Genomic DNA, 20,907 nt, shown 5'->3' with positions numbered 1-20,907 from the left:
ATATTTTTAAAAAAAAACAAAACAAAATCAAATCAATCCCACTGTTAACAAACTTTCCAGACAGGTTTCTGCTACATTCACTTGAACGGAGCCCACAGTCAACTTCAGTTAACTGGAGTGCCATGCAGCTGGTGCACAAAGAACCAAAACCAAAATAAAACAACACAGAAGCATTAAACAGGAATAAAGTGTATCCAGTGGTAGAGTAGTGATGCTTCGGTTTGCATTAAACCAGTCAACAACAAAAAAAAAACAATTCAAGTCCAGCTCCTTAAACTGCACCCAAACTATGTGGTCACAGCTGCAGGGACTCTGGGCCCAAAACCTCCTGTTGATAAAAACACTTTTGATTTTCACTCATAATTCATAACTTAGAGGATTTTTGACTTTTTATATTAAAAATACACAAATATTACTGCTACATTACCAGTAAACAAGAAATAATAAAATCTATCCAGTTTTGTTTCTTTATGCTCCCTGCATCACTGGACAAACAATGAGGTAGCTGTTGTTCAGCTTTGCAATCTCATCCACGATTTAGGGGAGGGAGGGAGAGAGGGAGAGAGAGGGAGGGAGAGGGAGGGAGGGAGAGGGAGGGAGGGAGAGAGGGAGAGAGAGAGGGAGAGAGAGAGGGAGAGAGAGAGGGAGAGAGAGAGGGAGAGAGGGAGGGAGAGAGGGAGGGAGAGAGGGAGGGAGAGAGGGAGGGAGAGAGGGAGGGAGAGAGGGAGGGAGAGAGAATTGTGTGGGGATAAATGGCAAAGGGAAGAGGAGAGAAAGGAGAAAGAACTAAAGAAGGGAGTGAAAAGACATGATGGGAAATGAGAAAAAAAAGGTTATGATGATTAAACAATTTTTCTTAAAAACTTCCTGCTTTGGCAATACACTATATTGCAACAGTATTTTACAAAACTATTTTCAGATATTCCAATTTAAATGTTTAAATTGCTTTCCTATTAAGATCCCATTAATTTTCTCCTTAAATTCAAAACACAGCTTAAAGTATCTACAAAGAATGGCATCAGAGAAAATAAAAATAAAGCATTTCCATATTTGATTACAATGATTAACTTGGGTCATTGTAAACATCATTTTCAGGTATTGCTTAACAAAGTCAATTGCATAATAAATTATTGACTACTTTTGCAAAAATAATTCTGCTTAAAATGATTGTCTTTAAGCTTTGCTGGGAGGCTTGCTATAGTCTAATATTTTACTAAAGATGCCCTGAGATGTATGTTGAGATGCCCTGCCACATGGGGGCAGCTCTCAAAAGAGTCAGTCAGTCTGTCCTGCAGCGTTGCAGAGGTCTATCTACATTTGGGTGGTCCAGGCAGCTTTGCTCCCCAAATTGTAAAAAGTGTCACATCTGTCTGATCTCAAGGATCAATGGGTTCAATGGTTTCTTGCTTGACTTTGATGGGCACACGAGGTAGTGGGCTACCGTGAGCCATTTTCGGGACTGGTAGGTCCAGGCTCTCGTACATGTTACACCCGGAGGAGAGGAGGTCGCTTCCCAGGTTCCTTTCGAACGTGTTCTTTAAACCGGCCTCTTCCACCTCCCTCCTGAACCTGCTGAAGATCTGTTTCTCGACGATGGACTCCAGCTCCTCGCTGTGCCCCATGTCGTCCAGTTTGTCGGCGCTGTCACTAATGTCAAACTTGTTGATCTCCTCGTTGAAGTGATGCAGGTCCTCCAGGGACCGGCCAGCGCCCGGGGCGACAGGGCAGTTTCCTTTGAGGTGAGCCTTCAGGCTGCAGTGGTGGATGTAGGTCTTGTGGCACTGGAAGCACTTGTGGGGGCGCTCCCTGGTGTGGAGGCGCTTGTGCAGCTTCAGGTGCACGAACTGGGTGAACTTGGCCGGGCACAGCTTGCACTGGTAAGGTTTCTCACCCGAATGCAGGCGCAGGTGAGTCTTCAGGTTGCTCGTGCTGCTGAATCGTTTGTGGCAAACCTGCACGGGGAGAGAAAGGAAACATGAAGGAGGCAGATCGAGCTTGTTTTAACAATCCTCCCGTTTTAAAAAAATTTCATATTTCCTCTCAGCGCTGAAGGAAGCCGTTGAATTTATGCCAGCCCAAAGCACCTCCATCTAATCTAGGCAGCAATCAGGAACTGGTGCTGGATGGCCCCTTTGAACTTTGCTCCCAATGTTAACTTCAAAACAAACTGAGGACCAGAGGACAGTGCTGCAGCAGCCAACACTGCACTCCAGTCTCGTACGGATTTTTCCCCACTTTGCTTTTATTAACTTTTCTTTTACAGAATGAACTCACAATGCTGAGTTTTAATCAGATGAGGTTATAGACGAAGGAAGCCATTTCACGATTTGCTCTGTGAAGAGGCGAGCCTTTCTGGGCTCCAATGCTGGCCCTGAGCCGAGGGTCATAACTGGGAGTCCGTGCCCTGCAGGTACTGGGGCATCGGGAGAGCTCCCCTTTGTCAGCGTAGGATCACAGGCAGATCCCTGCCACAGTAATCCTCTCTGGACAGTGAGGACTGTACCTGCACCTTTAACCAAGCTGTCCGCTGACTGTCACCATCAATGCTCACATTTTACAAACAACCACAGGCCAATTGTCCCGGTGAAACATTACTCCACATGCAGTGTTCACCTTAAGACAAAATCAGTTTCACATTCACATAAAGGGCTCATTTCTCCCCAAGGCTGATGGGTTCTGAATGATCGACAGCTTTCCGATAATTCTGAATATTGCTGATTTGTCTTTTGTTCTTGTGCACAGGCACAATACGCTGCTATGTGTTCAAGATTCAAGTGTGTTCATTATATAGGTTATACAACCTTGATACTTGTTTGCTCGCAGTTAGCCACGAGGCAAGAAACCCGAAAGGACCCAGTTAAAGAAAAAAATAAAAGTAAAAATAAAACACCAACCCTCGATGTGCAAGAGAAAGGAGAAAGGACACAAATCATGCAAACAACAACATTCCGGACCAAAATTGTGTCCTCAGATCTGAGCCCTGGAGTAGGCCCAAAGCCTCACTTATCAGTTCATCATATATTAGTGGGCACGAAGCACATTAGCCATTATTATGAGCCCATTACTGGTTAATGACACTTTGATCAGGGTCCGGGGAGACTCTGTGTGGGGCAAAAGCAGAAACCATCATCCATCAACCCTGCAGCTAAACAAAAGCTGCCAATTCTTTCTGCTGTTCTGCCAGGATTCACCTGCATTGTTGCTCGAGAGAGAGAGGACAACTCAGCGCCTTTCAACAAACATAGACCTTACAAAGCAGGAACAGTAAAAACCTCAATAACCTGAGTAGATTGTGAAACAAAATGACATTTCTGGACCTCACAGGATGTCAAAAGCTGAGAAGTACAACTCAAGAGACCAGTCAATGATCTACCGATGGTTTGATCAAAAAGTAAACCAGAAATTCCCCAAGGCGAAGTTTGCAGTTTCACATATTTAATATACAATAAGCTAAAGCAACAGGGAAAGGAGCAGAGTGATTTTTTAAAAACGTGTACGCATTTTTATGGTTTTTTTTAAAAATACATCAGTGAAAGCATTCTTCTACCTGACATTCATGTGGCTTCTCCCCAGTGTGAACCAGATAGTGCTTCTGAAGGTGTGCGAGTTGTGTGAAGCCTTTATTGCAGGTTTGACACTTAAAAGGCCGTTCCCCACTGTGTACTCTCAGGTGGACCTGGAAAAGACAGAGGCAAACCTGACTTTATAATTCCCTTCTTCTTTGATTTCACAAAATGCGCTCCGCATCTTGGGTTTGTCAGAAGCACAGAGAGCCTTCAGAAGACATGCCACCTGAGAGAGATTATTCAGATGAGGCAGGGAGACCTTATTGAATGAGAGGAGAAGGGGGAGGGAGAGGGGGGAGCAGAGAGGGAGAGACAGGTGGGGTGGGAGAGAGAGGGGTTTGGGGGGGAGGGGCGTGGTGGGAGAGAGGGCGGGAGTGGTGGGAGGGGGGGAGAAGTGGTGGGAGAGGAGGGAGGAGAGGTGGGGGGGAGAAGTGGTGGGAGAGGAGGGAGGAGAGGTGGGGGGGAGGAGTGGTGGGAGAGGGGGGAGGAGAGGTGGGGGGAGGAGTGGTGGGAGAGGGGGGAGGAGAGGTGGGGGGAGGAGAGGTGGGAGGAGAGGTGGGGGGAGGAGAGGTGGGGGGAGGAGAGGTGGGAGAGGGGGGAGGAGTGGTGAGGGAAGAGAGGGGGTGGTGGTGGGGAGAGAGAGGGGGGTGGTGGGGAGAGAGAGAGAGGGGGGGTGGTGGGGAGAGAGAGTGGGGGGTGGGGGCAGAGGGGTGGGAAGAGAGAGGCAGAAGGGTGGGGGCAGAGAGGCAGAGGGGTGGGGAGAGGGGGGTGGTGGGGAGAGAGAGTGGGGGGTGGTGGGGAGAGAGAGTGGGGGGTGGTGGGGAGAGAGTGGGGGGTGGTGGGGAGAGAGTGGGGGGTGGGGGGCAGAGAGGCAGAGGGGTGGGGAGAGAGGGGGGTGGTGGTGGGGAGAGAGGGGGGTGGTGGTGGGGAGAGAGGGGGGTGGTGGGGAGAGAGAGGGGGGGGTGGGGAGAGAGAGTGGGGGGTGGTGGGGAGAGAGTGGGGGTGGTGGGGAGAGAGAGTGGGGGGGGTGGGGAGAGAGTGGGGGGTGGGGGCAGAGGGGTGGGAAGAGAGAGGCAGAAGGGTGGGGGCAGAGAGGCAGAGGGGTGGGGAGAGAGGGGGGTGGTGGTGGGGAGAGAGGGGGGTGGTGGGGAGAGAGGGGGATGGTGGAGAGAGAGAGGGGGGTGGTGGGGAGAGAGAGTGGGGGGTGGTGGGGAGAGAGTGGGGGGGTGGGGGCAGAGGGGTGGGAAGAGTGAGGCAGAAGGGTGGGGGCAGAGAGGCAGAGGGGTGGGGAGAGAGGGGGTGGTGGTGGGGAGAGAGAGAGGGGGTGGTGGGGAGAGAGAGTGGGGGGTGGTGGGGAGAGAGAGAGGGGGGTGGTGGGGAGAGAGGGGGGTGGTGGTGGGGAGAGAGGGGGGTGGTGGTGGGGAGAGAGGGGGGTGGTGGTGGGGAGAGGGGGGTGGTGGTGGGGAGAGGGGGGTGGTGGGGAGAGAGAGAGGGGGGTGGTGGGGAGAGAGAGTGGGGGGGGTGGGGAGAGAGAGAGGGGGGTGGTGGGGAGAGAGTGGGGGGTGGGGGCAGAGAGGCAGAGGGGTGGGGGCAGAGAGGTAGAGAGGTGGGGAGAGAGAGGGGGAAGGGGGAGGGGGTAGAGAATATAAAGAGAGAAAGGAAATGAGCTGAATTTATTTAATGTCATTCAGAATGCCCAGAAAAACTTGCCGCCAGCATTTGAAGTTGTCAAGTGGTACGCAGCAATCCCCCTCATACACCAATGTGCTAACAATCAGCTCACTGCTCTTGTGATGTCTACAAGGGCCTCTTACTTCCTGGGGCAAGACGTCGACCCTTTTGACTTCTCCCTCTCCGCTCAGCCCCTCATTGACAGAATTATTCCTTCGGAGAAGGCTTTTCACTGACCTTAAGGTTCGATAGCTGTCCAAAGGTCTTGTAGCAGACGTTACACTCGTACTTTATCTTCCCATTCTGCTTCTTTAGAGGGTATGGAAGTGTTTTGTAACCGGTGAGGTTTCGCTTTGGTTTGATGAGATTCATGGCTTCTTCGCTGCTGCTGCTGCTGCTGACCAGGCCAGCTGAGGTAGGTTTGGGTTGCAGTAGATGCTCCGAGTGCGATGCAGCCGTTCCTGCCGTCGGGGAGCTGCTGCCGGGGCTGCTGGGCCGACCTTTCAGGCTGGCAGCGGGGCCTGCGATGGAGAAGGCGCTGTTCCGCGCAGGGATCAGGAAGTCCTTAGGCCGCTCCGGGAGCAGCAGCCTCCGGCCTGCTTCGGGTGGCAGCGGACCGGGCAGAACCGACGGGCCAAAGAGGTGCTGGGAGAGGCCGCCGTTTCCCAGGAGGCTGCCGTACAACGGGTACACTCTGGGTAAGAGGCTGAAGTTGCTCATGCCGTTTATGCCCCCCAGGCCAGCGAAGGTATTCAGCCCGTTGCAACCGACTTGGTAATGAGGTAACATGAGTCGGGAGTACTGGCTATTAACGGGGTTGTAGGGGTGGATGAAAGGCAGGTGTCCAGGAGGGGGGTAGGCCGGGAGAGAGCCCAACCCTTCCCGGTTGTACGGCCCAGTCAGGTATGGAAAAGCTTGCTTGTGTTCCTCTGTTGAGGGTATTAAGGGGGAGATGTGAGATTCTGGGCTGCTGTGTGGTGTTAAGCTCTTGAAACTCTGGTCTGGGCTACTTCGAGATGAAGGACTGGAGATGACGGAAGACTGCAGGGGAGAGTGCTTGACGTAACTTTGCGTCTCAATCCCATAGACCGAAGTGGGCTTCACGTATTCTTCCGGAACGTGAGGCCTAACGGGGTACAGGACACGAGGCAAGAAGGTTCGTTCCAGACTGTGTTTTTTGCTGATATCCTCCATTTCTTTTCCTGGAGCGATCAATGGTTGGGCTGTCGTTACCCTGTGATTCTCCTTCACGGCATTTTCCTCACTATCGAGGATTCTGTGTGTCCCGTTGCCTGGCTTTGTAATACCATTCTCTTCAGTTACATATCTTTGTTCTGCAGATAGAGGAGAAAGGTTGCATTAGGAAACAAATCGTACGAGAAAGATGAACTCTTGATCTCTCACTCTAACACATTCTGGCCCTTGTACCTTATTTGCCTATCTGCAGTGCACGTTCTCTGCGAGTGTAACTCTAATCGTGCATTCTCTTATTGTGATTGGTATTTCAAATGATCCGTCTGGATGACAGGTCAAACTAACGCTTTTCATTGCTTCTTGTTCAACGATTGCCAAGTCACTGAAGTACGTTGCTCGGCATTTCCCTGCAGCTTTTATTTCACAGACATCCTGCCTTCGTCCATGATGAAGCTTTAACGGGAGCAACATGTTGGTACAACCCATGCCAGACCACAAGATTTTGTGGTTGGAGAATGAAGACCGGCGACTATTCTGACGGCAACACACAAAACGCTGGAGGTACTCAGCAGGCCAGGCAGCATCTATGGGGGGGGGGGGGGGGGGGGGAAGAAAAGAGCACAGTCGACATCCGGGCCGAGACCTGTCAGCAGGACCAAGTCCTGCCGAAGGGTCTCGGCCCGAAATGTCGACTGTACTCTTTTCCGAGTTCCTGCAGCATTTTGAGTGTGTTACTCGGATTTCCAGCACCTGCACCTCTTCCCTTTGTGATTCTTATGGGGCAACCCTGCTGGGTGAATGCTGCGTCCACAGTGGTCTTCACGGAGGATGGCTTCAGACGGGACCAAGATAACAACCACAAGCCTCTAACCCCCATAATAGCCGAGGCTAATTTTAACAAAAGCTCTGCCCAGTTTGCAGAGTACTTCTGCATTGCTTGTTACTGGCTTAACAGCCACGCTATTTACCACATTGTTAGACAATGACTTGCCAATATCCTGCTGACTGCAGCTCATTTCCTACAGTAATTTTCTTCTAAACCATAACCATAATGAAAAGCAAATATCTTTTTTATGTTTGTTAATGGAGATATTCTTTGTGGAAATTAATGTTTTAATATCCCTGCTGATTTTCACTCAATCACCGACATATTGTTACTATTAACATGGTCAACTACATACCAAACTGGAGAGCTATGTGTTTAGGCCATCAATGACATAATATAGGTTACAGGGGGGAGAAACAAGATACTGACATTTATGTAACTGTAACTTAATATCCCAACTCATTCTTAATATTCAAAAAGATAAGCTTGCTAACACAATTGATGCTCTCTCAGCTGAATCCAAGAGTTTGCATGAAAAGCAGGGAAACCATTCTTATTTTGTTTAATTTCTTAATCGCATCACTAAGATAGCTAATGGAGTCATTTTCATATAGTTATTAATGGGAGCTTGCTGTGCACAATTTGGCTGACACATTTTGTGTGGCAAGGAGTAGGGAAGTGCAGTGGCCCTTTGAGATAACTTGAGATCTTGAAAGCTACAATAGAAGTGATTCTTTTTCTTTTACTACGAACAAAGAGGGTTGGTTGTGCAGACGTAAAGCTCATTTGGACAGAAGCGTGGATGAAAAGTTCCTGAGGAATCCTACGGCTTGTATATAACATCATCAAATCTGAAGCAAGGAAGTAACATTGATATTGTCTAAAAATCCCCTTTGGACAATAACTGGGATGACCAAGCTTTTTGGGGGGGTGGGGGAGAACAGCTATGCAAAAGACCCGACGAAAATTCAGTAAAATGACACAAGCTTCAAGACATTATAAGAAAACCTTTACAAACTGACTTCTTTCTACGAAACGAGGAACTGTGGACCACAAGGGGGGGGGCCAGTGGTTCTGGGGATCAGGTCAACAATTGCATCATCATAACCTGAATGGAAGTGCAAGGCTTTGTTACCAGTGACCTCTTTGCGAACCCCCTAGTCCTTTTTCTTACGTTCTCAGTGTTAAAGAAGACCTAATATAGATGTAACAGTCTGAAAGGTTCCAACGCTCTCATCACTTTGGAATGTGACATCCCCTTAGTGAGACCTTTGGCTGCACTCTCACGTCTGGTCTGCTGTCTGCTTGGACTCCTGGCACACGGGGCATTTTCACTGTGCTCGGGGGGGTGCCTACTGCCTTGTTCCCGTGCCCAGCGGCAGCCAGAGTCTATTGTTTGTGTCTGGCATTCTTAGGGAAGAGTGCCCACAAGGCCCGGTGCCCTGCAGAGCCTGCCTCACTGCCTTCACTGAGTGCGATCCCACCCTAGATTATATCATCACTGTGCTCTCTCTGACATAACTTTGGCCAATTTCACTACTCGGGGATCCAGATGGGTATAAATAGCACATCAAACAAAGGGGTGAAATCAGCTTCCAAAGCATGTTATTCTCGATGAATTCATTTACTCTGGAGCCACCAACGTAGCAGCCACAACACGTACAGAATCCACGTACATAAACCACTCGGGGAAATGGCGACTTATTGTTGTTATCTTTGCTTTGGAGAGAGCTCCAGGCCTTTAAATATTGCCACACACTTCTCAATGCCTGAGGTGCCTCTGTCAAGAAGCTGGATGGGGTTTTAAAGAACAGCAACTCTAAACACACAGCACTCTTTCCGCATACCAACAATAGGATGAACTCTGGGTATGCAGTTTAAAATCCTAAAATATGATTTGTGAGCCCACAGCCTAATGACTTTACAAGGAGGAGTGCAAAGCTGACAGGAAGACCCATGGTTCAGTCCTTTCTCGCAGACTGAAGACCATACGGGCTGCTGTAGTGCCCAATACAGGCAATACTTCTGAGCAAATTAATAACCGATTGCTCAGAGAATTAGCCTCAATTACAGCATCGACACATTTTGGACTGAGAGGAGGAGAGGGTGGATTCTCCGTCACAGAAGGCTGTGGAGACCTTGTTGCTAAGTATACTTAAGAAGGAAAACTGTGTACAGTTCTGGTCACCGGATTACAGGAAAGATGTCAACAAAATAGAGAGAGTACAGAGAAGATTTACTAGAATGTTACCTGGGTTTCAGCACCTAAGTTACAGGGAAAGGCTGGACAAGTTAGGACTTTATTCTTTGGAGCGTAGAAGGTTGAGGGGGGACTTGATAGAGGTATTTAAAATAATGAGGGGGATAGATAGAGTTGACGTGGATAGGCTTTTTCCATTGAGAGTAGGGGAGATTCAAACAAGAGGACGTGATTTGAGAGTTAGGGGGCAAAAGTTTAAGGGTAACACGAGGGGGAATTTCTTTACTCAGAGTGGTAGCTGTGTGGAATGAGCTTCCAGTAGAAGTGGTAGAGGCAGGTTCGGTATTGTCATTTAAAGTAAAATTGGATAGGTATATGGACAGGAAAGGAATGGAGGGTTATGGGCTGCGTGCGGGCCAGTGGGACTAGGTGAGTGTAAGCGTCGGCACAGACTAGAAGGGCCGAGATGGCCTGTTTCCGTACTGTGTTATAGACAATAGACAGTAGGTGCAGGAGTAGGCCATTCGGCCCTTCTAGCCAGCACTGCCATTCACAGTGATCATGGCTGATCATACACAATCAGTATCCTGTTCCTGCCCTCTCCCCATATCCCTTGACCCCGCTATCTATAAGAGCTCTATCTAACTCTCTCTTGAATGCATCCAGAGACTTGGCCTCCACTGCCTTCTGGGGCAGAGCATTCCACATATCCACCACTCTCTGGGTGAAAAAGTTTTTCTGTTATATGGTTATATGGAAACAGATAGATTTCTGGACACAAAAGGCATCAAACAGAATGGGTGAAGAGAGCAGGAATATGGTAAAGAGATAGAGACATCAGACACAATTGTACTCAGTAACAGAGCAAGGCCTCAAGCACTGACTTACCTATATTTCTAGACATTTCCCTGTGTCTCTACATTCTGATACCCTGGGTAGCTCAGCTGCTTAGAGAAAGGAAGAAATTATCTCCTACTTGACTCCATCTCCAAGATGTCTCAAAGCACTCTAAAATCAATTAATACTTTGTTGTGTAGTCAAGAGGCGCACTCCCACAAACCCTTATACTGTCGGACAGGACTACTGCCCAGTTACTGCGTGTTCACTAATCAGTCTATCCAAGTTAGCTTCTCGCAATAATTTTTTTTTGGCAAGAGGGGGAGGGGCGGGCAAGAATTCCGACATTGAGATCAAACGAGCAGCTCATTTTCGGCCGTGTTTTCTTTCTGCACACTGTTTACTGCCTTTCCACTCCACTTCCATCAATAGCGGGCCTGTCACAATCACCTGTTTAAGTAAGGATGCATGTCCCAGCTGCCATTTAACTTGACATCCCAGAGCTGTCAGACAAAGTGCTTTTGGAAGCTGGGGATGAGTGTGCTGAAGTTTCAGGCACAGTGATGGATGACTGCTGCACACTAGCAATCAATGCCTCTCTGCTCTGGCAGGGCTAAACAAACAGAGTTGAGTGGACACTGTAGGCAAGGTGCTGATAGTAAGCACAGATAGCATGAGCCGGCTTCCTCGGGCCAGTACACAAAAATAAACAGAAGGTTATCAGGGAGATACCTATCTCTCAAATAGGGCTTGGCAGGCAGGAAGTTCGAGTAGTCACTGAACTTTTCTTAGTCAATGTACCGGAAGGCGATCTGTCAGTGAACAGCGCAGCAGCCCAGCTGAAGGACGGCCGAGGAGAGCAGTGTTAAAAAATAGAGCTGCCCGCAGCGCGGGGTTGAGAGGATTCGTGGCGTGCTTTCCTTGTCATTCTCGTTCTGCTGAAGCGGCACGCAAGTTGGCGCCAATGTCCGTACAAAGTGCAGGACTTCGTTTCAACAGGCAGTTCAATTAAGTGAGGATTTGATAAACACCGTGAAGAGTTAAAAGTCTCTACTTGCTCCTTCAAAGAGGAGGCAGAGAATCACAACAGTACTATTGCTAGATAAATGCTGCCTTGGAATAGCAGCTTGCAGCCCCTGAGAGCAACCATTGAACTGGCAGTGGGTATTCTAAGTGAGTCTTCCATTTCACATCATCATTTCTAACCAAGCAAAGCCTTTTGGGAGGATCATTCTGAACACATCACCCACGATCACTGTGGTTCAGCTGCTCCAAACTCTCACCTCACACTCCTAGTCTCTGCCTCTGTCAGATCCATTCAGAGACCCACACTCCAGCCTCCCCTCCCTATCCTGAAAAGGTCCCCCTCTCCCACGTCTACTTGAGTTCACACAATCTCCCCTCCCCATCTTGAAAAGGCCCACGCTTCCCCCCCCACGTCTGCTTGAGTTCACCGAATCTTCCCTCCCTATTCACTGAAAAGACTCACTCTCCCCCCTCCCATGTCTACTTGAGTTCACACAATCTCCCCTCCCCATCTTGAAAAGGCCCACGCTTCCCCCCCCCACGTCTACTTGTGTTCACTCACTCTGCCCACTGCCGAGCCTCACACTCACCCTCCCCCCTCCTGTCCACTCGGAAGTCGCACACTCCACATCACCTCTTCCTTATCCCCCTCCCATTCCAAATCCAATATTCCCCACGGCTCTCCCCTTTCCATTTCTGTTCCAAGTCTCCAAAAGGCCCTCCACGAGCCATTTCAAAGTCCCATTCTCCACGTTCCCCTCCCCATCCACCTCAAAGCTCCTATTTCCCTCTCCTACTTATCTCTATTCGGAGACACCGACCCCCCCCCCCCACAAATCACTCCACACTCCTTTATTGTCTTCTCAGAGGAGGAGGCAGGCAGACAGCAGTGCAAGACAAGCGCACACATTAAAGATCACGGCATCTACGGGAAATACCATCTGGCTTGAAAGATACAATGCGCGTCAGGGTGGAATGCCTCTCGCCAAGGGAAGCAGGACTGTGCCCACATTGCACCGTATCTCTTAAGTCTGCTGAATCACTTTTGATATTAAATTAAGGAACGCTGGGGTGGGCCCCACACTTAGTTCTGAAGAGAGTTAAAAAGCAGATAGTCTGAACTTCGGCAACCACAGGAGACAAGATGCCAGACGAGCAGATTACTCCAGCTTGACTAGCAACCACTGCGTGGTGCAGTAATAAAAGGGCAAGTTCACGGGACATCTGCAATCCTGCTTTCTCTAGTTAAAAACTGGGTCTCTCAAGGGTTTTTACACTCCTGATAGATGACCCTCCAACCCAGCCAGCTGCAAGAGCTGCATTGAAAAGTGCTATTATCACATAATTGACTCCCAAACTGGGTTAAATCGTCGTCTGCCGGTTGGCGTAGCTCTGAGAGCCAGAAGGGCCTGTATCTCAATAAATAAGTACTTCCAAAGTCTCACTTTTAGAAACTATGGCGTGTTGCTCTCAGTCAGAACTAGCCCGCAAGACGTTGACCAATCTCTCACATTTCCTGGCAAAGTGAGCGCAAAATCAGAAGCCTTGCTTGGCAGGGGTGTGAGTACATGGTGGGGGGGTGGAAGAATCGAACATTACTAACGTCTCTCCAATGGGCTACCTTCAAAATCCCTTATTAGTGTTAACATAGCCATTGTATTTCTGTTCCGCACATCTGGTCCCACTGATTTCAATGGGACTGAATGCTGAGGTGTGAATAATAGGGAAATATTTGGCAGCCAACGCTCTCCCTTCCTCTTAAAGCAATGAACAGAGACAGATTTCACTCCGTATTGTGTTTCCCTCTTTTCCTCGCAACCACAACTTCAGGCAACATGTCTAGCAGTTGCTGCGCTGAGAAGAAAAGTCGCTTCTGTTTATGTTCAGCTTTTATTCTCTAGTTTACCAATAATTTCCACTTTACAGGTGGCCAGATTGGGACTGATCTGCACCTTGACAGACTCTTGTATTCTTTAGAACAAATCAGTTAGCGATACTGGAATTAGTTGCTGGCTTAAACAGATTTAGAAACTCCCAGCGCAGTAGATAATATTCCAAATAAAGGGAAATAATTTCAATTAATTAGAGTGCATTTGAACTTTTGTGCTAAGACCTGGTAATCACCAGGTTGTGAATGTGACTTAAATGTTCTAAGCTTTTAAAATAGCTTCCTTAACTCAGTTTGTTTATTTATCCTCAAAAAAGCAAAGTTACAACTCTCGCTAATCAATCTATAACAACCAGCTTTTACTGAAAGGGGCAATGAAGTGGAGAACTAAAATCGGACAATGTTCCGAAAATAAAAAAAGGCACCAAACTCTCGTAAAACTAAAAACCTCCCAGACGTGGTTACTTACAGACTGGGAGGTTGCTCTTCGATTAAAAACCGGATCAACGCTTTCAGATTAAAAAACACTTGAAAGACTTCCTATTTCTTATATTGACAATCATAGTGCTTTAAAGTGCTTTGAGCATGAGGTGGTATTTATAAAGCAACTCACCGATACACATTGCAATCTTCTGGATGGGTTTAACAAATAGTTTACAATAAATAAGCATTTAATGAAATGGTTCTGCATCCAACCATTACTCTCTGAAAATAGATCAATAGAATAGAAAATAGATCGGGCGGCACGGTAGTGTAGTGGTTAGCACAACGCTTTACAGTACCAGTGACCCAGGTTCAATTCCCACCGCTGCCTATAAGGCATGTGGATTTTCTTCGGGTGCTCCAGTTTCCTGCCACAGTCCAAAGACGTACAGGTGTTACGTTAATTGTTCATTGTAAATTGTACCTGGATTAGGTTTGGGTTAAATCGGGGGGGGGTTGCTGAGCAACGAGGCTCAAAGGGCTGGAAGAATCTATTCCGTGCTGTATCTCAGTACGTCAACAGAAAAACAAAATATCCTCCTCCTTCCACAATTTCTTCCCAGCTGCTTTGGCCAACAGATCTCACCCTCTCTTTGGTCCATTGTTAATTCTCTTCTTTTGCATTAATGGTGATTGATCAGTCAACTGAAACATCCTCACCAATAAAATTCCAGCTAAAACATTTCCACCTCCTCTTGATCTTAGACGCAAGACTGTCCACCATCTTAAGCCAAGTTCTCATAGTTTAGCTCAGGATCAGTTTTATTTCAGCTATTTTCTCCTGCCTTCTGTTACATTATTTCAGTTATTTCCTATATCCTATTGATAAATGCAAGCTGTTCTCCTATTGGTTGAAATTGGAGAACCCTTTAAGAAGCTCATCGGTGTTAGAATGAGCAGTGATCTTATTCAAATATACAAGATCTCAAACTAGCCTGAAAGGGTAGGTGTTAGATGTTTCCACTAATTGGAGAATTTCGTACAAATGGACGTAGTTTAAAAACACAAGAGATTCTGCAGATGCTGGAAATCCAGAGCAATGACTCAGAAAATGCTGGAGGAACTCAGTGGGAAAGGTGGCATCCATGGAGGAAAATGAATAGTCAATGTTTTCAACAGACCATTCATTCCCCTCCATGGGCGCTACCCAACTCACTGATTTCCTCGGGCATTTTGTGCCTGTTGATGCAGATTTCCAGCATCTGCAGAATCTCTTGTGACTCTCAAAAAACAGAGTACTTATTGAGTGGAACGCAGTAAGAGAATATTCCTCAAGGTTCTTAAAGGGGCAGCAATTTCTGTCTCCATTAATGATTCTCCCTTACTGTTGTGTCGGTCTCCTGGGCCGGGCTGCCATTTCCCCTGCAGTTCCTCGATCTTAGGTAGGTTGATGCACTCTGGAGTTGAGGAATAAAAAGGATTTGGAGTAAGCTTTCGGAAAAGCAGTATCTACCGCCACACATAGTCTAGAGCTTATAAATTATAAAATTATAATATCCCATTTTGTGAATTTAATAATTGCTACATATGGTGCTTGAAACTATGCCCCCCATCAACCAAAGGCTCCCATTGGTTGGAATGTTGCCATGGAAAACAGACTCCATATCTTAAGGTCACAGCAACCTAAAACAACCCTTGGAAGGTGAGGTCCAAAAGAACGAGCGAGACCTTGGGACTCTATGGTGTGGTGAGATCTCAGCCAGGACAAATGATTGCATGCATTAGGGTTGCATCCATTGCTGTGTGGACAGACGGGAAGGGAAGCATGAAGGGAGTAGGAAGCAAAAGGAGGGCAGAGGGAAGGAACGGTTGGATGGGGAGGGATAGGAGAGTGGAGAAGGTGAGGTGGCACAATGTTTTACAGTACAGGCACCCAGGCTCATTTCCCACAACTGCCCCTCTCCCCGTATGGGTTTCCCGGTATGAGTGTCCCGGTTTCCTCCCACAGTCCAAAGATATCCCAGTCGGTAGGTTAGTTGCTCATTGTAAATTTCCCCCATGATATGGCTAGGATTGAATCAAGGGATCGCTCAGCGGCATGGCTCGAAGGGCAGGAAGGGCCTATTCCACGCAGTAACTCAATTTTTAAAAAAAATTAAAAGGTGGGAACGATTGGCAGGAATGAGTGACTGGGAGGAATGAGGGTGGAGGGGAAAGAGACTGCAGCTCCTGCTTGCCTCTGACAGATCTATTGTTGGGCAGCATCCACTCCCCTCAGTGAATAATCTCACCTCAGCACAAACTGAACAGGAATCATGAAGTGACAGATTGTAAACTCTCAATAATATCACTCTGCAACCATTTCCAGATACCTTCTGAAGCTAATCTTTCCTTGGATTACTTTTTACCTTAACCTCGTCATCAGGGTGGACTATGATTGTGCTAGTGTACAAAAGAATCCCTACGCCCTCCCATGTGATACCCACGACATCTTCAGGGAGCAGTGTCTCAGAAAAGCAGCATCCATTATTAAGGACCTCCAGCACCCAGGACATGTCCTTTTCTCACTGTTACCATCAGGTAGGAGGTACAGAAGCCTGAAGGCACACACTCAGCGATTCAGGAACAGCTTCTTCCCCTCTGCCATCCGATTCTTAAATGGACATAAAACCCGTAAACTCTACCTCACTTTTTAAATATATATTATTTCTGTTTTTGCATGATTTTTAATCTGTTCATTATACATATACTGTAATTTTACATATTTATTTACTTTTATGTTTCTTCTATATCACGTATTGCATGGAACTGCTGCTGCCGGAGAAGATAAACCCGATTCTGATATATTCAGATGCGTCATGCCTTCGCTCAAAAGGAAAAAAAAAGACCAAATGCAAATAATTCAGCCTTTTACAGGAAGCTGCACATGCAATCATTACTTGAATGGACGAGACTCCATTATGACGATGTGCTTTTGGCATACGCTGCCTCACACCATTTCAAGCTGCGGGCTATTTGCTCTCAAACCTTTGTGGGGGGGGTGGGTGTTGAGTGGCTTGGAGGTACATGGGGGACTCTCTCATCAGACCGCATGCTGAAGCTCCCTTGCTAAAGGCACTACGTGACCCTGGGGCCCCCCGCTGCCAGCAGATCCCAACTGGCGGGGTACTGGGCGGACGCACGCGGCACTGGGGCTGCGGGCGGGGGGGCGCCGCCGGGGCAAAGTGGCAGTCCGCCCTCAGGTCCCCGGACCTGGGGCTGTGCCTGACGAGTTGCCAGCTATTCCTGGTGAGATTTGGAGCTCCCAGCCACACGCGAAAATACTCTGCTTGGGAATACGGGATAAAGACAGCGAAGTGAACAAGGCTGGGCTGGGCAGGAGAGGGAATGAGAAAATCCCTGTCATTTTTAAATATCTAGAATCTTTGGCTTGGGCAGAAGCAGACTTGAATAAGATACCCACTCTGCTGGAATAATCTCCAGTCGTTATTTACACATACCTAGAGCGTACACATTGAGAGAGGCTACCCTGAGGGGGGGGTGGGGGCATTAAGATATTACGGGTATTTGAGGGACCATAATTCCCGCAACGGACACTACTTTATGGAGGAAAGCAGCAGCCTGGGAACTTTTAAACAAAGAAAAACGAACTGCAACATATTTCACTAGCCAAAGGCTCTCCTGAGAGTGGAGGTGAGGAGTACTTTACAACACAACTGTATAAGCACTGCATTTTTTCAGCAATTTTTTTCCTCAGGAAGACAGTCACATCACAGGAGAGCATATATTACCTGGCTCTTTTTATTATGCAGCCATTAAAGGTTCAGTCCTGCTGTGTGGAGCTGGAATAATAATAGTTTCTCTTTCCTGAGGGATATCACTAAAAACCCGGCAGCCTTCCTGTTTGTTCTTTTATTGGTAATATTCCATTTTTTTAAAAAAACAGATTTAAGAAGATCACAGCAGGCCCCTGTGGGAACTTAGCTTCCAGTTTACTGTGCTAGGTGCTGGTGCCTGTATTAATTGTAGCAGCTTTACCACTGTTATGTAGTGAGAACTGCTGGGGACAGACAGGCCCGCCTGCATTTGGCTTGGACTTGGAAAACAAACGTCAAAATACCCTTTCTACACAAAGGGTCACAAATACAAAAGGACCTGCCTGTGCTTTGTATAAAGAGAACCGACTCTCCTGATATTAACACAATAGATTCTGCAGATGCTGGAAATCTTCAGCAACACACACAAGATGCTGGGGGAACTCGGCAGGCCAGGCAGCATCGATGGAGGGGAACAGGCTGTCAAACGTTTTCGGCTGAGAAGGGCCTCGGCCCAAAGCGTCTCCTAACATCAACTTGGAAGACGATACATAGGAACAGAATTAGGCCATTTGGCCCATCGAGTCCACTCCACCATTTCATGCCTGTTCCATTTTCCCTCTCAGCCCTAATCACCTGATTTCTCCCATAATCCCTCACACCCTGACCAATCAAGAATCCACTGTATTATCCTCTGCCTTAAATAAAGACTTGGGCTCCCGGCTGCCCGCGGCAACGAATTTCACAGGTTCACCACTGTAGAGGTGATAGAATAATTAGCTCCTACTCCAAAGCTATCCAAGCCTCACTGACCTCTATGCTCAACTATTCCAATGCGTTCTGTTCTAACTGCCCGCAAACCTGTAATTCCAAGGTGCCTCAAATATCCTGCTTCGCCATGTTTGCTGAGCCGCTGTAGCTCCTGCTTTCGCATCGTCCCTCTTTTTAATCACTTCTCCTACCCTGCCCTACCTCCGCGAGCTCCTACAGACCTCACTGCTCATGCCGCAGTGCCGAGCGTTTCCCTAATGCTTGTGGTGGGGATGTGCTGCGGACATTGCAGTGACCGTGCGGACAAAGAAATCCCACTCAAAAGCACCCTTCACTGTGGGGCTCAACTCAGTGCACTTACTTAGCTTAATCATCATCAGATCATCGGAGCCTGGGTAGTGAAGTCGCTCTGCAAACTCGCTGCTGTACCACACCAGCAGCTCTTCGTTAGCCAGGATGGGCTTCACTGTGTAGAAGTAGATGTCCATGCCGTTCTGACAGGCCGCTAGGCACTGCTCTTGCTTCGAGCGCGTCGGATTCACGTATCGCATCCAGTTACTTTTGCTCTCGTCGAAGCCGTCGACAAAGTGATGCAGATCACCGTTTGAGTACACCTGCGGCGGACGCGGAGGAAGAGAGAGAGAGAGAGAGTGAGAGAGAGACATCACAGTTAAATGCGCAAAACTCAAACTTTCCGAACCTGTGACTCTTCCCGCGTGCTCGGTTGAAACAAGCGAGCCCTTGGAGCCCGAGTGGATCCCACCTCGTCTACAGGACAGTTACCTTCTCCATCTCTTCACTCCAGCTGTGGCGTATTCATAAAACTAAGATTTGAAGCTCTGCACTCTTCCATCTGTCACTCAACCAACACTACGCTAACAGGCATGGGGTGGGGAACTGGCTCAGACAGGTGGATGCAATAATCACTGCTCCGTTTCGAGCTCTGCCTTTAAATGTTCGCTCTGTGTTGAGTCACTTAGGGGCCTGACGTCAAAGGCTACTCAAACTGAATCTGTAGCCTCTGTTTTCCTGCCGCCCCCTCCCCAAGTCCTACTACTCTGCAAAAACGCTGGTGCAGAGCACTTGCCTTTAGAGCTGAGCTCCAGTGACCGACCCAGAGGGGGACGGGCCGCAGCGGATCACCTACCACGACAAGGTCAGCAGCTGTTTGGAATCGGATCAAAGTCTTGACCTTAGCAGCACGCGTTTGCACACTGTGATTACACCGAGCTTCACCACTGCAAACTGTATCCCTCTCACTTATTCAAGTTTATCTTTATTCTAAACACATGGTGCTTCCTGTCAGGATGGGGGGGTGGGGTGGTGGTGGCGGAGGGGGTGAATTCAGCAGTACCGAGTGTGGGTTCCTCCGTGCGACCCGTCTTACACCGTGGCGTGAGCTCGTTATGAGAAACTGGAACAGCAAGAGGAGTGCGGAGTGTTTTGTGAACAAACAGCTTTTCGAGGTTTTGTTTGGTGTGAGCAGCTTTCTCAAATGTTAGGTGTGTTTGAAATTGGTTAATCTCTACACAATTTTCCACTGAACTGCTCACTGTCAGTTTTTCAGAAATGTAATTGAGACATAGGCTCCGATGTCGTCGGCGTCTCTGTATCTGAAGCCTCATTTCCACAGCGTGGTGACGCAGGAAGGAGATAGAGAGAGAAAAAATAAAATCCCACTGACATCTTCTGACTGAACTTTTTTCTGGTAATCTGTAATGTATTTTGCAATTCTGGCCAACACAGAGTCACACGTATTGCTATTTTAGAATTAAGGCCAAACCTCAGGTTATAAATGACTAAATATAAAAAAGTCATAACTGAACCGAAGCTATAATCTAAGCAGCTTGAATGAACCTCAACTGTTGACTTTGCTTAAGTCACACAATACGGTCTCATACTACCTTTATAATGTATGTCTTTGAAAAGAGTAACAACTATTCTTTGTTGTAATCATTTATCAACAGTGTGACTCTGCTGAACTCGATCAAAACCTGGAGGCTTCTGTCATCCCCTCAAATTTACCTCAAGTCAAGGCAGTATCATTACATTGAAAGCTGACTAATAAATCCTAGAAACTCTCATGCCAGAACCACACCCACCCCAACCCATTACTTAATGGGAAGTATGAAGACATTAAAATGGAAACAAATTGTTTGACCCATTTACTAATTCTGGACGTATCCTACACACCTCATAGCTTTGTGTGAAATGAAGTGCTTTCTATTGGTTTGTTCGAAACCTCTGACATTTTGAGATACTGCACGGAATAACACTTCCAGATCTTCAAGCCGTGGCACCCAGCATCCCAACCCACCTTAATCATGGGACAATTCACAATGACCAATTAGCCTACCAACTCGCACGCCCTCGGACTGTGGGAGGAAACCAGAGCACCCGGAGGAAACCCACGCGGTCACAGGGAGAAGGTGTCAACTCCTTACAGGCAGCGGTGGGAATTGAACCCGGGTCGCTGGTACTGCAAGGCATTGTTCTAACCGCTGCGCTACTGCGTCGGGCCAATAACTAGAGAGCACTGACTGAAGCTGTTTCATAGAAGGATCAGAGGGAAAGTTTCAACTGATAAATGGTGGTAGTCCTGAATGCAGTGCTCGCGATAGAGGCAGAAACTGTCACCACATTCCCAATGTACCAGGATGAACCATTGCCGGCAGAAAGGCAGGATGACG

At 47.8% G+C, this 20,907-nt stretch overlaps 1 protein-coding gene across 5 annotated transcripts in view; it reads right to left on the bottom strand.

The window, feature by feature from the left end:
- Positions 1-650: 650 nt before the first annotated feature.
- prdm1a (PR domain containing 1a, with ZNF domain) overlaps positions 651-20,907 on the bottom strand; it is a 102,079-nt gene continuing 81,822 nt past the window's right edge. For 4 of the 5 annotated variants that reach the window (XM_073055838.1, XM_073055840.1, XM_073055837.1 and 1 more), the window contains 5 exons: positions 18,579-18,831; positions 15,017-15,088; positions 5,475-6,571; positions 3,548-3,676; positions 652-1,952 (listed from right to left, as the gene is read on the bottom strand). In XM_073055838.1, the coding sequence (XP_072911939.1) occupies positions 1,377-1,952; positions 3,548-3,676; positions 5,475-6,571; positions 15,017-15,088; positions 18,579-18,831 (2,127 nt within the window). In that variant the 3' untranslated portion in view covers positions 652-1,376. Of the gene's footprint in view, positions 1,953-3,547; positions 3,677-5,474; positions 6,572-15,016; positions 15,089-18,578; positions 18,832-20,907 lie in introns of all 5 variants that reach the window. The other variant, XM_073055841.1, reaches the window with a different exon arrangement.

The sequence above is a fragment of the Hemitrygon akajei genome, chromosome 9, assembly GCF_048418815.1.
Source record: "Hemitrygon akajei chromosome 9, sHemAka1.3, whole genome shotgun sequence".
Lineage (NCBI taxonomy): Eukaryota > Metazoa > Chordata > Chondrichthyes > Myliobatiformes > Dasyatidae > Hemitrygon > Hemitrygon akajei.
This window is presented reverse-complemented; position numbering and strand designations above follow the sequence as displayed.